The sequence below is a fragment of the Rhipicephalus microplus genome, chromosome 6 (genome assembly GCF_043290135.1).
Source record: "Rhipicephalus microplus isolate Deutch F79 chromosome 6, USDA_Rmic, whole genome shotgun sequence".
Classification (NCBI taxonomy): domain Eukaryota; kingdom Metazoa; phylum Arthropoda; class Arachnida; order Ixodida; family Ixodidae; genus Rhipicephalus; species Rhipicephalus microplus.
In genome coordinates this window covers 13,643,652-13,659,272 of record NC_134705.1, presented here as the reverse complement: position 1 = coordinate 13,659,272, position 15,621 = coordinate 13,643,652, and the positions used below count along the sequence as shown (strand labels likewise).

Here is a 15,621-nt window from a genome sequence, read left to right as displayed (position 1 = left end):
GGAACAGCCAGCTTTTTCAGTGTTCTCGGCGGTAGAGGGTTTTGCTGATAAAAAGACGCTGCATGTTCTCAGATGCCTTTTCGCTTCTTTCCGAACACATGTGAGCAGTGAGAAACTTTTGATGATCGCCTGCCATCACACCGATCGCGCAGCCATCGCTTAGACCTTGTCACAAAATAACGAATTGCGTACCGTTGTCTAGCAGACGAAACCCTTGACGTTCATTAAGGGGGTACGCGGCCTTTGAAAACCGAAAAATCGCAAAAAAGTCGATTTTTGGCAAACCACATATTCGGGCAGTATGTGCCATAAACTACCTTTTCTGTAAATATCAACGTCTAATTCGTCGCGAAACCATTTGAAATAGAGTTTAAAACATGCTGCGGCGGCCCTCGAGCGGCGCGCGCGAGTGCTCAAAATACCCCAACTTGGCGTGATCGCAGTTTCTCGACCGCTCGAAGGAGCGCCGCCATTTTGCTGTTGTCTTGTTTGTGAATTCTTGCTCTTTCTTTCCCTGCCACCTGCGTCGCCGGCGGCAGCGTAGGAGAGGAGCAAGCCGCTCATGATTGGAGGGCTCGCGAGAGCTTTCAAGTTTCCCGCGGCTGAGGCGCGCAGCTGGAATTGGGCGAAGCGCACGCTCCCCAAGGACGCGGGGGAGCCCGCGACTGCCATTGGCTGCTGCGCGCGATGACGTAGTGCTCTTGCGCATAATGCGGCCGATGCGGCCGCTCGTCTGCTGCTCCTCCGTCCGGCGTCTTTGTGTTCCGCTCGCTTCCGTGTATCGTTGCAGCCGTTCGCATACTCTCCACGTTTCAACTGTCTTCGAAACGATTTTCAACCGTCTTTATGAGACGATTTTCAACCGTCTATACGAGACCGTTGTTGTGTTCGCTCACAATGCGCCCAACGAAAAAGAAGACGCTACAATCGTTCGGTGCAAGAAAGCGAGCTATGAAGCTTGTCCGCGCGGCGAGGCTCTCCGCTCGCACATGCGCCGACGGTGATCGCGCCGACGGTACCTGTGGGGCAGCTTTTGCTTCATCTACGCAAGAGAGTGGTCGCATCGACGCGCCTAGCAACGGGACTCCTGCTCCGCCGGTGCAAGAATTTGTCGTTACAAGTGCACCTGGTGTCTCCTGCTCATCGACAGTGGCTTCCGCATCTTCTCTTTCATCGGCCTCGAGTGCGATCGCGTCGTCAACTGTGCATTTGCGAACAAGTTTCCTGACGTGCGAGGAGAAAGAGGCGGCGGATCAACAACGCGCTGCTGTGCAAAGAGAACTTGGCGCTAGGCCAGCGACGGAGCGGAAGTTTCAGGCAATGGAGCGCGATCACGAAGCTGCCACCACTACAAGTGAAGGCGAAAAATTTTTCCTTGTGCAAATGGATGCCCTAGACGACCTGCTATCTCGGACCCCGTGCCACCGGTGCACCGCGATTGGGATGAAGGTACGAGGAGGCACCCAACTTGGACTTGCTGCAAAGCTTGAGCTAGTATGCTTGCATTGTGGAGTAGTTTCAAGCTCATGGAGTTCATCTCGTCAGGATGACATAAAGGCCTTTGATGTGAATGTAAGAGCCATTATGGCAACAAAACAAATAGGCAAGGGACAAACAGCTCTCAACGACTTTTGGGCAGCGATGAACGTGTCCCATCGTGGCCTCCATCACAAGACCTTTCAGAAGCACCTGAAGAAATTCAGGGAACCGCAGACACAATGCATAGAAAATTTCTATGCAGAATCTGCTTCTGCTGTAAAAGCCACTTACAAAGAAATGGATCAATATTTCACCAGGGATATAACAGTTTGTTATGATGGAACATGGCACAAGCATGGGCACACATCCCATATTGGAGTCGGGGCAATTATCGAATACCATACGGGCCTTATCTTGGACGCCGTTGTTCTGTCTAATCAGTGCCTTGGTTGCCAAGTAGGGCCAAAGCCTGGAGACGCAGACTATGCATGCTGGCTGGAGAATCATGTGTGCCAGAAAAACACCGACTCTAAATCAGGGATAATGGAGGTTGAGGCAGCTATCATCCCCTTTTCACGCTCACTGTCGAAGCACAACCTCCGTTACACAACGCTCGTGTCTGATGGAGATAGTGCCACTTTCTCTGCCCTTGTACAAGAAAATGTTTATGGACTGGTCCCCATTTCAAAAGAGGAATGCCTGAACCACTTTCAGAAGAGGATGGGGACTGCACTTCGCAACCTTGTGCAGAAAAGTGACAAGGCTTTGGGAGGGAAGGGCAGGCTGACAAAGACCCTCATCGACAAGTTGACAGATTATTATGGCTGGGCCCTACGGAACAATTCCGATGATGTGGCTGCAATGCGGCGGGCAGTGATGGCATCGTACCACCATGTGACGTCGACGGATGAAGAGCCGCACCACGACTTGTGCCCAGAGGGTGCAGACTCCTGGTGTCGTCACAATGCCAGCAAGATTACCGGTGTTCCACCTCCGAAGCATTCGTACAAGCTGCCACGCTATGTTGCAGATGCACTTCTACCCATTTATGAGAGGCTCTCACAGGCTTCTCTTCTGAAACGCTGCCTGGGAGCAAAGACGCAGAATGCATCAGAGTCCTTTCACTCTGTGCTGTGGTCCCTCATGCCCAAAGAGCAGCATGCATCACTGATTGCTGTGGAGACAGCACTGCATGATGCAGTGCTAAGATACAATGCTGGCTGCTACAGGGCCACCTAAGAGCTAGCTTCATCAGTGGGGCTAACACCTGGCCACCTGGCCATTCAACGGGCAGCCGAGAAAAATTCTCTGCGCTTGAAAAAGGCTAAGAAGCGATCCCTAGAGAAGACGGAAAGGCGGCAAAGAAAGAGAGTGCCAAGGGACACCTCCAGTTACGCTGCAGGTTCATTTTAGAACTGCCTATGTGCTCAAAACTTTAAAACGTCGTTTTCTCAAAATGACTTTTTTGGCTAGTGAGGCTGCTTATTCCAGCCATATCTCTGGAACCACTCATTGGATTTCCATAAGTCTTTTTTTATTATGTACATGAATAAATTTCTGAGGGGGTGACAAGCCCATTTTTTCAATATATTGTGTGTGTTATTTATTATATTTAATCAAAATGTGATTGATAGTATCCTAATCACGAACACGAAGTTTGATGGTCTGCTAAAACTTTTCAGCAAGGAAATTAAAAAAAAAGGGCTCTGTTACCCCCTGGAGTATCAATCTGGGAATCATCATAGTTAATTTCACAGTTCCAGCACCTTTTGAAAGTTCTCCAGGCCTGGAATAAGAGAACCATGTGCACTACCCTGATATTCTGCTGTAACTTGAAAACCAGTGAACATAACTTGATGAAATTTTGTAGTTCTTCTAATGCTTTTGCTATAAGTCTATCCTGAAAATTTCATTAAGGTATCTCAATAAACAAATAAGTTGGTATCCGATGGTAGCCTCCCCCCTTAAAGAACCGGGAACTGCCCCACGTGATAGAAACACACCAGTGATGTGCGAGTATTTGGTTTTTCTTTATTTGCAATAGCTGCGTTGTTGATAGACACTAGGAACAGACAAAAGAAGATAACGTCTTTCAATTGAGACCAAAATAGCCGCACTACTTTGCGCGGTTTTCAGATTCTGCAGCATCGAATATGACCGTTTTTGGGGTGGTTTCGCGAGTGCATATGGTCACTAAACTGACTTAACCCCGAATCACTAGACAAATATGCATCACATGGCAATAGCATTTTGGAAACACCTTCTTCAGACCTTATGTATCATTAAAAAAATACTCCAAAAATCAATTTTTTGGCCTTCGAGACTCGTGTCTCCCCTTAAATCTTATTGAAACCTGTCCTGTATTGTTTGTTTTCTTTAAAAAAAAGTTTCTTTGATGTTCTGATTTTTTATACAAGTTGGTATTCTGCTTGTTTACCTTCTCCCTACTGGCCTATGGCTATGGGACTAATCAGTGTTGTGAATTTACATGAACTGTATTCGAAACAACCTTAATATATCTTCAATCTTGAAGCGCTTCTCTCTTCCGAATTTGTTGTACATTACTTTCATTTTCTGCACTTTAATTTTAAGACCTACCTTTCTGCTCTCCTTGTCTAAACTCTGTAATCATGAGTTGCAATTCATCCCTTGAGTTGCTTAGCAATGCAATGTTATCGGCGAAGCATGGGCTACTAAAGTATTCTCCATTAACTCTTGTCCTTAACTCTTCCCATTCTAGGCCTCTGAAAACCTCCTGTTCTTTCCAAAAAATCTTTCCAATGCGGTAAACAGCAGTGGAAAGATTTTTTCCCTTTGCCTTACACCTTTCTTGATTGGCATTTTGTCGCTTTAATCATGGAGCAGTAAGGTGGCAGTTGATCCACAGTAGATTTTTTCCAGGATCTTTATAAATGCTTCGTCAACACTCTGATTCCACAGTGTCTGCATTACTGCTGATATTTCTACTGAATCAAACGCCCTCTCATAATCTATGAAGGCTATGTATAGTGGTTGGCTGTATTCTGAGTATATCTCTATTACCTGGTTGATAGTATGGATGTGGTCAATTGTTGAGTAGCCTGTTCGAAATCCTGCTTGTTCCTTTGGTTGATTGAATCCTAATGTTGTCTTCATTCTGTTAGCAATTACCTTTGTAAATAGCTTGTATACGACGGAGAACAAGCTGATCAGTCACCATGACCTACCATCTGACAAAACGACATCAGCGATGTTATTGGTGGCTGTGTCAGTCACTTTTGCTGGCATCCTGGTTGGCCCTGAACGGTAATTCCGTGCGTAGACGCAGTCTCCGGGTCTTACGGGCAGCGTGGTTCGAGCTTCACAATCATAAAGAATCTTCTGCTTGAGCTGCTTCAGCAAGACATTAGCTCTCAGCCTGGATGCAGCAACGTTACAGCAGTCTTTAACTTACGGCCCACGATCAGCTTCACTGGCAAGCACTCGGCAGTTTCGCGGGGAGTAATCCTGCATTTGAAACGACTACGAGCATGTTGGCATGTACAACTTCCTCCAGCCGATTTCTTTAACTTTGACTTGATGCACTGAACTGCCTGTTCTGCAGCAGCGTTCGATGCTGGATGGCATGGAGGTGTCGGTACTTGTTCGATGCCATCTCGATGCAGAAAGTTTTTGTATTCTTCACTCACGAATGCTGGTCCGTTGTCCGACACCACTACGTCTGGTAATCCATGAGTAGCGAACATGACCTTCAGGTACAGGATAGTTGCCTGTGCCGATGGCGTAGATATAGGCAGGGCCTCTATCCACTTTGAAAATGTATCAATGACGATAAGTAAGTAGTAGTTCTTCAGAGGCACAGCCAAGTCAATATGGAGGCGAGACCATGGTCTGTCCGAAAACAGCCATGGCGTCATCCCTATCAGCCGTGCACCCTCTAGTCTTCTTGATAGACCTGACACTGGCGAACTGCAGCTGTAATGTATTCGGCATTGGTCGTTCTGTCCATTGACATTGGTCGTTCTGTCCCCTAGTCTTCCCTATGGGTGAAAACGGCACCAATGCGGAACTGCAATGCATTGCATATGAGAACCACCGGTTTCTTGGGGTCATAATGCGCCAGCACTGCTGCTGAAACAAGTAGCTCCTTGCTCCCTTGGAATTCACTTTCGTGATCTTCACGCCCCTCCCAAGAAACTATGGCAACAAGCAGTTCGTTCAAGTGGTGCAGCACACTAAACAGCCGCGGCACAAACTTGCAGTAGAAGTTGACTAGGCCTAGCTAACTCTGTATTGCCTTGACATCTTCAGGTCTAGGCACCTTCAGCACGGCCCTAACCTTTTTAGGGTTAGGTTGAAACCCCACAGCCGTGACAACGTGACCCAGGTATTCAGCTTGTCGTTTCAGAAAGGTAGATTTATACAGCTTAAATTTTAGCCCAGCTTGTTTCAGTCAGCCTAGGACTAGGCCCAGATGTGTTAGATTGTCCTGGTCGTCACGTCCAGTCACAAGAACGTCGTTGAAGTACACTACCATGTTTCTGAGTCATTGAAGCAGGTCTTCCATCTCTCGCTGAAAAAATTGAAGGAGCAGATGTGACGCCAAAAGGCAAATGCGTGTATTGGTACAGTCCTTTTGGTATGTTGATTATCACCAGCTTGAGAGATGCCTCGTCCAGTTCAACTTGCAAATACCATCTTTCAAGTCCAATTTGCTGAACATCTCACCACCGCTAAGATGGCTAAACAGGTCTTCAACGCCTTGTATTAAGTATTTTTTGGGCACTGTCACGAGATTAACAGTGACTTTAAAGTCACTACATATCCGAAACTGGCCACTCTGCTTCAAGATGGGTATGATAGGTGCAGCCCATTCTGAAGCCTTAACTGGACACGGCAATCCAACTCGTTCCATGCGCATCAGTTCCTCGTTGACGCGATCGGTCATTGTGAATGGAACAGGCCGAGCCTAGAAGAACCTTGGCTTCACGTTGTCTTTAATTGTTACCTTCGCGGACGCTCCCTTCAATGTTTTCAAGGTATCGTCAAAAACACTCGCATACTCAGTGATGAGTTCCCTAACCGAAGTGATAGCCTTAACGTCCATCACATTCTGCAGCTCGATTCCGAGCCTTTTCATTCAGCCACGCCCAATCAGGGACAGGCAGCGTCCTGGAACGACGTAAAACACGTCCTGGCACTCAGGATTTCCCAGTCGTACAGTTGCACGCAGGCTGCCTTTCACTGGGGACAGCTCACCAGTGTAACCTTTCAGCATGATGCTCGACGGTTCCAGTACACGTGACGGAAATGTGCAGTGAAAGATCTTTTCCGAAACGACAGACACGCTTGCTCCCATGTCGAGTTTCGTAGTGAGTGAAGTTCCATTCATGAACATCTCCACCCGGTATGGACTACCGTCATGATCCGCTGCGTGCACTGGCAACATTTCATAGACTTGCAGTGCCAGCTTTTTTCGTCTATGGTATGGATTGACTAATGCTTTCGCGATGAAAACGCTGAACCACTTGTGCTCGTAACTGTAACTGCCTTGCCCATGTGTACTGGCGCCAGGTGCCCCTTGCTTCGACACTTGTGACAGATGCTACTTGCATGTCGACACTGTGTCGCTAGATGCTCGCCTCCGCAGCGGTAACATGACACTGGTTTATGCTTGTGCTTTCCTGTATCAGCTGACAGAGCACGAGAATCTTTATTAGCTGCTTACATCAGAATAACTGTCTTCTTTGGGGTATCAAGGGTCGAATCTGGTGACTCCAGCAGTCATTGCGGCATTGCTTCTTCGTTGATACCTGCCACAATAGGGTCACTCTTTTCAATGGTCGCGGCGAAAAATGCTTGTTCCGAGTGCTGCAACTGAGACAGCAGGTTCCACAGCAATGAATATGTGGCCGGTCCTAAACAGGTAAGAAGTACTGCTCGCATTTTTTTATCTTTATTGTCATAGTCCATGAAAAATTGGTCTACCCGCTCTTGATACTCATGCCAGCTGGTTCTTGCCATGTCGAACAGCTCAAGCTTGTCGACTCCAGGCATTCTCACTGATACACAGTAGAGAACACAGCCCAACAGGGGAAGTTCCAGGCATCACCAGCAGATCACACTTCCATCCTCGTTGCCACTGTCATAGCTGGTCATAGCCAACTGGGGGAAAGCAGCTAAAGCGAAACAGTACGCTTAATACCATGAAAAAACACTGCCCTTTATTTCCTATGCACTCAGCTTTTATAGCAGCTTGGTGATGACGTAACACAATGCATATCACATAAACTACAGTCTTCCAGTCCACGTACTCAAGCTTACTGATGACACCAGCAGAAGGAAACCAGGCAAAATCTGGTACTCCTCTGTATATCTTCCATTTTCCTGTGAAGCAGTCAAGTAAATGGGCCAATAGATGTCATAAGCGTTGGCAGGGGAGTGCAAAAGAGGCATTCGCCCCCTACACGAGCCCCTCCCCCACTCCCCACCCGCTCGGCAGCAGTGGAACATTGGTTTGCATCCCCTAAAACCAAATCCTGTCAATGCTCATGGATGCTGTTGAGCTGTGCATTACAATTAAAAAAAAAAAACTGGTCGCAATCAGTGCCCACAAAAAAAGCCCTAACAAAGCTGTACCACCTACCTCCTGTAGTCCGTGCAATTGCTGGAGGTCCGCTTCAAAGGCTGCGCAGCGCTCCTCCAGCTCTTTTTCCCGCCCGGTCGAACCTGCATTCTTCTGCTGCGATGCCTCAGCCTGGGCCTACGCAATGCAAGGCAAACTCACTCAAAACTAGCCTTGAGCAAGTATTTCGACAAATATTACGGTATGCTTCGGCTTGAATTCAAATTATTTGAAATGTTGAAGAATTCAAAGTGAGGTGCATATTAAAATGCAAGTGTAACCCCCTGTGGAGGTGGTTTCAAAGCAGTGCAGCACTGCTATACCGCGAATATACCTCCCAAAGAAAAATGTGTGCTGCCGTGAAGCCCCATTTTAAACCTAAATAAACATATTATTCTCCAAGTTTAAAAGATTGTGATACCAGTTTATTACTCTAAGTGTAGTAAATTTTATGCACAACAAATTGCCACCTCCTCTTTCGCTACCGCCCTGTTTCACAGTCTGTAATTTTCAGCGCAAATCAGGCCTACACTGTTTGAGGAGCTTCAGGATGGCAGTAGATCACTTTTTCAGTTTAGGTTTCAGTTTATTGAGCATTTTCTTACGCACTGTTTAACTGTCTCTAATTTTCAGCGCAAACCAGGCCTACACTGTTTGAGAAGCTTCAGGACGGCAGTAGATCATTTTTACAGTTTAGGTTTCAGTTTATTGAGCATTTTCTTTACAAAATTGCGGAAAGAAAAAGCAAGGATGGAAGCAAAAAGCCGCTATGTTAGCAGCTTGACGAGGCTCCTAGCCCTTGTACTTGGCATCAGAGAAACCGCAAGCACAAATATGAAAAAAATTGAACATTGATTTTCAAACTTCAGGAAATCATGAAATAATACCAAACAGCACATTACACATCAGAGTTCCAGGTTTACATAGAAATTACCAGAGCCCATACACACACAAAAAAAAATAAAACAATGAACAGCACAGAGTCAATCATCAAAGTAGTACGCGTGCTGCTAAGCGGCTAAAAACACTACAAGATTACAAAAAATGTGTACAACATTTAAGTATAGGAAAAATGTAAGTTCTGAAGAGGTACAGTAAAAAACACTGATAAGTTAAATGTTGCATGTTCTACTCGTAAAGAAAAAAAAAAGAACACTTACATAACTAGTAACAACTTAGGAAGACATCCTCATACACATGAGCACTATTGAGGGGTGTTTTCTTTTAGACACAGCGTTCCTGCCAAACAATTAGGAGAAATTAAACCATACACGCTGCCATTCTGTATGAGGAACTTCTCAAGTTGTTTGTTACGTATGTTAAAGATGCCAATGTTTTTATTTTCATGCATGCTAAAACAAGTGGGAATACAGCGCTCAAGTCTTTTTAAACCATGCTTAGTTCGAGAATAAGGTACAAATTAGGAAGGCCTTTGTCTGATGTTGTAATGGAATTGTGTAGCTTTCTTAAGGTTACATAGTTTAAGAAAACAAGCATTGTTTGGCAGCAAGCTTTGTTGTATTTAATTTTAAGATTAAAGCTGTGTATTTGATCAATGGGTAAAATGTTATATACTCTGAATAAATAACCTGTATGCGCATCATGCTGTACTTTTACAGTATGACAAATCACATTTTCCTGCAATAAAAATATTTTATTTCAATTCTCTTTAGATGTATCTGCCCACACGAGACTACAATAGTTTAGGTGAGATGAAAATAACACATTATAGAGTAAAAGTTTGATTTTCTTTGGGAGCATCTGTCAAAATTTAGAGAGTATACCACATGTCTTCCCTATATTCCTAGTTACTTTTAAACGTGTACCTCCATTTTAAGATTTTCACTAAAAGTTACTCCTAATGACAGAAGTTCTTTTACGACTTCCAAAGACTACGCCCCACCTCTTGAACTTTACAGATTGTTCTGGAACCTACATCGCTGCTACCGATAACACTAGAATATTTGATGGCAAGTGTATAAATGCCGACACGCTTCGCCACTTTGTCAGTTGATTGACGGCCGACCCTCTGTTCACCGCTATCAGTGCCAGTGTCTTGCTGTAATCAGACTTTCCTTTTGCGTGGCCACAAGTACGGCGCGAATAAACAGTTTCATCTTCGACCTGAAGTCTGCTCCCTTCATTCACATCACGACACCGTGACATCTAGTGTAGGTGCTGCTTCGTTCATGTACCGGACGCCAAGCCATGAACCCCGCCCACGTCTCAAAGAAGACACTGCCAGCCATGAGCCCTGAACAAGCTGCAGGCAGCAGGGTTTGCCACCGGAATACGGGCTTCTACAAGGCAAGGCCCGAAAGATGAAGGCCATGATATGAACTGCAGCAACGATGACAACTGGTGTACCACAGCCAGTGATCGTAATGCAGCAGCCAAGGGAACCATTGAATTTTCGTGGGTCATCGTTTAAGGTCCAGAGACCTGGGTGGAGACCTACGACCGAGTGGCTGCCCTCAATCACTAGGACACAAAAAAGAAGCTCCTTCGCGTCTACTTATATCTGGAAAATACAGCAAGGACTTGTTTCGAGAATCAGAAGTCTGCCCTTCAAACCTGGAATCTCTTACGGGGCACATTCCTGGATACGTTCAGAAGCATTGCCCGCAAGGAAAGAGCCACCACACTGCTGGCGACGAGGGTGCTACTCCCAAACGAAAATGTAAGAATCTTCGTGGAAGAGATGACGCGACCGTTCTACCACTCTGACCCCCGACATGCTTGAGGAGAAAAAAGTTGGTTTCCTCATGCGAGGGTCAAGCAAGAACTCTTCGCTGAACTGCTCTGAAACCCCTCGAAGACCATCCAGGAATTCTCGTCGGAAGCAAGATAAACTGAGAAGATGCTGGTAATGCGAACCCACAAGTACAATCGGCGAGCGATAGGAGACCGCCCAGCTCTTCATGCTCTCGGCTCCGACGTCCTTAGCGAAACGATACGAGCGATCGTACAAGAAGAGATGCATAAATTGTTGCCAGCCTCACAGAATCCCGTGAGCCCGATCGCTGAAATTGTACGCCAGGAAGTCCAGCAATTTTCTGGACACCTCAACCAGCGCAGCCAGAGCCACAAGCCATAAGGTATGCTGCTGTAGCCAGATGAAATGTTTACCTGTGGCGCCGAGGCCGCGCCGCCGCATTTTTGTCACCAGACACCACCGCCGACGCCATACCATCCAGCCGCCGGCCAGGGCAACGCTCTGAAAATAACCGACATGTGGTGCGCTCCCGTGCACCGGCCTCTTTGCTACCACTGCTTAGAAGCTGGCCACACCTTCCGCCACTGCCAGTACTGCGAAATGGGACTGTGTGGTTTCGCCATCGACGCATCGCATCCACAACGAAGTGAATGACCACGCGACATCACCAACAATCTCGCAGCAGCACAATGGACGCCTCGAGGCTCTTCCCATTCACCATCGCCCAGCCGTTACATGTCGCCTCATTGGCAGTCGAACACTGGCCCGACTAGAAACCGGTCGCCTAGCCCGCACTCGGAAAACTAAAGGCAACAACGGTGGAGGTGCGAGTGCTGTACGACGAACTGTCGCAGATCCTCCACTGCTGACAATGCCGCCACACAAAACCTCGAGAACGGGCTGCAACGTCAATGTAATCCCGATGTCGAAACGTCACAGCCGGAAGATGACTTTATGGCGCAATGTCAAAGAAGCCGTACCAACCGTCGTAGCCGTGATCCGACGTCATGACAAAACTCGAACGCGAAGCGATGAACTAGGCACCTCGACGTTCTCATCTATGGCCACAGCGTCACAGCTCTCGTCGACGCCGGTGCCGACTATTCCGTCATCAGTGGGACGTTCGCCGGGAAGTTGAAAAAAGTTAGGACCACCTAAGAAGGTATCGAAATTCGTGCAGCTGGGGGTCACCTAGTTATGCCGGCAGAAAGTTGCACAACCAGAGTCACCATTAACAGCCAGATTCGTCCCGCAAGCTTCATCGTACCACAGCATTGCTCTAGAAATGTAATCCTTGGAATGAACTTCTTAAGCCTTAATGGCGCTGTTATCGACCTGAGAACAAAGTTGATAACACTATCCACTGAAAAAGTACTGCCGCCGCACACGCTGTCAGGAAGGCACGCCTTAAATCTCCTGGAAGACTGTCGCGATTCCTCCTCGCTCTAGCGTCAGCATTTCCATCGGCACTCAAGAATCAATAGACATGCAAGGCATCGTTGAAGGTGACCGAAACCTATTGATCAGCCACGAAATTCGCCTTGCGAAAGGAATAACCGAGCTGCAAAGAGGGAACGCAAGAATGATGCTCACGCACCTCAGCAGCGAGTACAAGCACGTGAGCAAAAGCACGATGGTTTTGTACATCGAAGAGATACTGGAAGCCAGCAACGTTTTGCGATCACCAATTCTGCCGGATCTACTTCGACGACTCAAGCCTTTCAACCGGCTTTCAACCTTAATCCAAGCCTTGCGACGCATAGACAAGAGGAGCTCAGAAACCAGCTCCTGCAATACAAAAACTACTGTTCGTCATCGTCAAGAATTCGACAGAACCCTGTCGCGAAACATCGAATCGTAACATAAAAAAATGCCAGACCACTCCCTGAGAACCCGTACAGAGTTTCGACACGAGAACATGAGGTTATAAAGAAACAAGTGGACGAAATGCTACAGGACGACATTATCTAGCCTTCAAAGAGCCCATGGCATCACCGGTAGTGTTAGTAAAGAAATAGGATGGCACACTACGCTTCTGCGTAGACTATCGGCACCTCAACAAGATCACAAAGAAGAATGTATACCCTCTCCCATGAATAGACAATGCCCTTGATTGACTCCACAACGCATTTTTATTGATGGACCTCAAGACAGCCTACTGACAAATCGAAGTAGACGAGCGAGACTGAGAAAAGACTGCCTTCATTACACCAGACGGCCTCTTCAAGATCAAGGTCATGCCCTTCGGTCTTTGCTCGGCACCTGTGACGTTCCAGCGTATTATGGACACCGTGCAAACTGGATCAAAGTGGCAGAGTTGCCTCGTGTACTTAGGTGATGCCATATTTTCCTCAAGTTTCGACGAGCATCTCAGGTGCCTAGAAGCTATACTTCGAGCAATCAAGACTTCCGGACTCACTCTGAAGCCAGAAAAGTGCCGCGTTGTACACGAGGAACTCTTGCTCTTAATACATGTGATAAGCAAGTCTGCAGTACGCCCCGACCCGCAGAAGACAACAGCAATCGCTCAATTCCTGCCACCCGCCGACAAGAAGGCCATGCGTCGATTTTTTGGCCTGTGCACCTATTACAAGCGTTTCGTCAAAAATATTGCCCGCATTACCGAGCCACTCCCCAACCTTACAAAGACCGACGTTGAGTTCAAGTGGAAAACACCGCATAAGGAAGCATTACAAGAACTAAAACGATGCCTGCAGACACGGCCGATACTTGTGCATTTCGATGAAGAGGCCTACACAGAAATACACACTGACACAAGCAGTGTAGGGCTCGGAGCCGCCCTGGTGCAGAAGATTGATGGGCTTGAAAGGGTCATCCGTTATGCGAACCAGTCGCTATTCAAGGCAGAAGTTAACTATTCCACGACACAAAAGGAGTGTTGTGCCATTATCGAGGCTATTTCCAAGTTTCGACCCTACCCTTATGGCAGACACTTCAGTGTTGTGAGAGACCACCATGCCCTCTGTTGGCTAGCTAACTGCAAGGACCCTTCAGGTCGCCTCGCACGGTGGAGTCTGCGACTTCAGGAATGCGACATCATCGTCATTTATAAGTTGGGGCGAAGACATAGTGATGCCGACTGCCTGTCTCGCGCAACCATTGACCTACTGCTGCAGGTTGACGAAAATGGCGACTGCTTCTTGGGATTCTCAAGGGTCGATGACTTTGCACAACAACACCGAGCCGACCCTGAAATCAAGGGCCTGGTGGAATACCTCAAAGGCAAAGCTGGCGTTGTTCCAAAAGTATTCAAGCGAGGGCTATTGTGGCTTTTGTTGCGTAACAACATCCTCATCAAGAAATACTTTTCACCACATCGAGCCAACTACCTCACCGTGGGCAACGTTTCCCGCATGTTCCCACGAATACAGAAGAAATACTACTGGCCCCGCCTTTCCGCCGATGTGACTCGTTATGTGAAGACATGCGGGACTGCCAATAACAAAAGACATTGCAAACTAGGCCAGCCGGACTTCTCGAGCCCATTGTGCCACCTCCCCGCCCGTTCCACCAAATCCGCATGGGCTTACTTGGGCCGTTTTCAACATCGAATTCAGGGAAAAAATAGATAGACGTAGCTACCGACTACCTCACGCGCTACGCCAAGCCAAGGGCCCTGCCCAAAGGCAGTGCCATTGAGGTAGCAAAGTTCTTCGTCGAAAACATTGTCATGCATCACGGGGCTCCACAGGTCCTCATTACTGACAAAGGTACGATCTTTACAGCAGGTCTAACTCAGGCGATCTCGAGGTACAGCCAGACAAGTCACCGCCGCACCAACGCCTATCGTCCACAGACCAATGGCCGCACCAAGCGTCTCAATAAGACCAGCGCCGATATGCTGGCCATGTACGTAGTCTTCCAGCACAAGATGCGAGATGAAATCCTTCCGTATGTGACATTCACGTTGTGGAGATAGGTTTGCACAACGCTTACCTACTAAGCGCTACCGTGTAAGGATGCGACGTCCTCCACTGCCACTGCGTGCGAAGACGCTGTGGCCGGGTTCGTCGATTTCTCTGGCGCGGCGCAGAAACCACGCACGAGGCAGGATAACAACAACGGGTTTATAAGCCCACGATGCAGCACAGTGCGACACTCATGGGCTTGCAGGCCGAACAGGAAACTCCGCAAGACCGATCAAGTATGCTTGCCTAGGGCGCGACGACTCCCGCACAAGGGCCGAAGTCGAACGCACGAACGAGAAGCCGCCTGCTAAGCAGCGCGTCAACCTCTTGTGCAGGCCTGAGAGCATCTGCCGCGACAAGCGAATCGTCGGGCGCAACATAGCTCATAGGAGAGGAGGATGTCACGCACGGCCCAAAGGGAAATGGCACTGCGTTGTGACGTAGGCCCGCGCAGCGCACCAGCGTAACGTGTCCGGACATGCCAGCGCGGGAAGGAGCCGACAGTTACTGGCCCAGACCAAGAGGCGCCCTGGCAGCCATCTTGGCGAATGCCGGTGCTTATGCGCGCCCGGGCTACGCCGTCGGCGCGCGCGGCAGCTGGGAAACGAGGCGCCCGGTAGGAGGGCGCTCTCGATTCCCACATATCCCCCTCCTAAGACCGAGGCCGCCCTAAAGGCGCCGTATTAAAGCATCCACCGACACTGAAAAACTGAGGCCCAGCTCCGTGCCGTCCATAAGATTGTTGGGCGCCCCGGTGTCTTTCTTCAGCGGCGTCTTAGCAGGAGCCTGGGGCCGCGGGAGGGCGGCGGACACCGCAGCAGCGATGGCCGACTTGAAGAAGAGTCCGTGATGAGCGCCGCCACGACCGCCTGATCGGAGTCGGTCGACAGGGC

General features: G+C 48.2%; 2 protein-coding genes across 12 annotated transcripts in view; one reads left to right on the top strand and one right to left on the bottom strand.

The window, feature by feature from the left end:
- Positions 1–15,621, bottom strand: part of LOC119167714 (uncharacterized) — a 537,665-nt gene that overhangs the window by 242,889 nt on the left and 279,155 nt on the right. For all 11 annotated transcript variants that reach the window (XM_075865823.1, XM_075865821.1, XM_075865822.1 and 8 more), the window contains exon 16: positions 8,105–8,221. In XM_075865823.1, coding sequence (XP_075721938.1) covers positions 8,105–8,221 — 117 coding nt within the window. The remainder of the gene's footprint in view (positions 1–8,104; positions 8,222–15,621) is intronic.
- LOC142765198 (uncharacterized) lies at positions 1,563–3,071 on the top strand. Its single transcript, XM_075865831.1, has one exon. The coding sequence runs from the start codon at positions 1,585–1,587 to the stop codon at positions 2,716–2,718; it is 1,134 nt and encodes a 377-aa protein (XP_075721946.1). The 5' UTR covers positions 1,563–1,584; the 3' UTR covers positions 2,719–3,071.

Excerpts from the sequence above, each read along its gene's own strand:
- LOC142765198 (XM_075865831.1), top strand. The coding sequence starts at position 1,585 with ATGGCAACAAAACAAATAGGCAAGGGACAAACAGCTCTCAACGACTTT.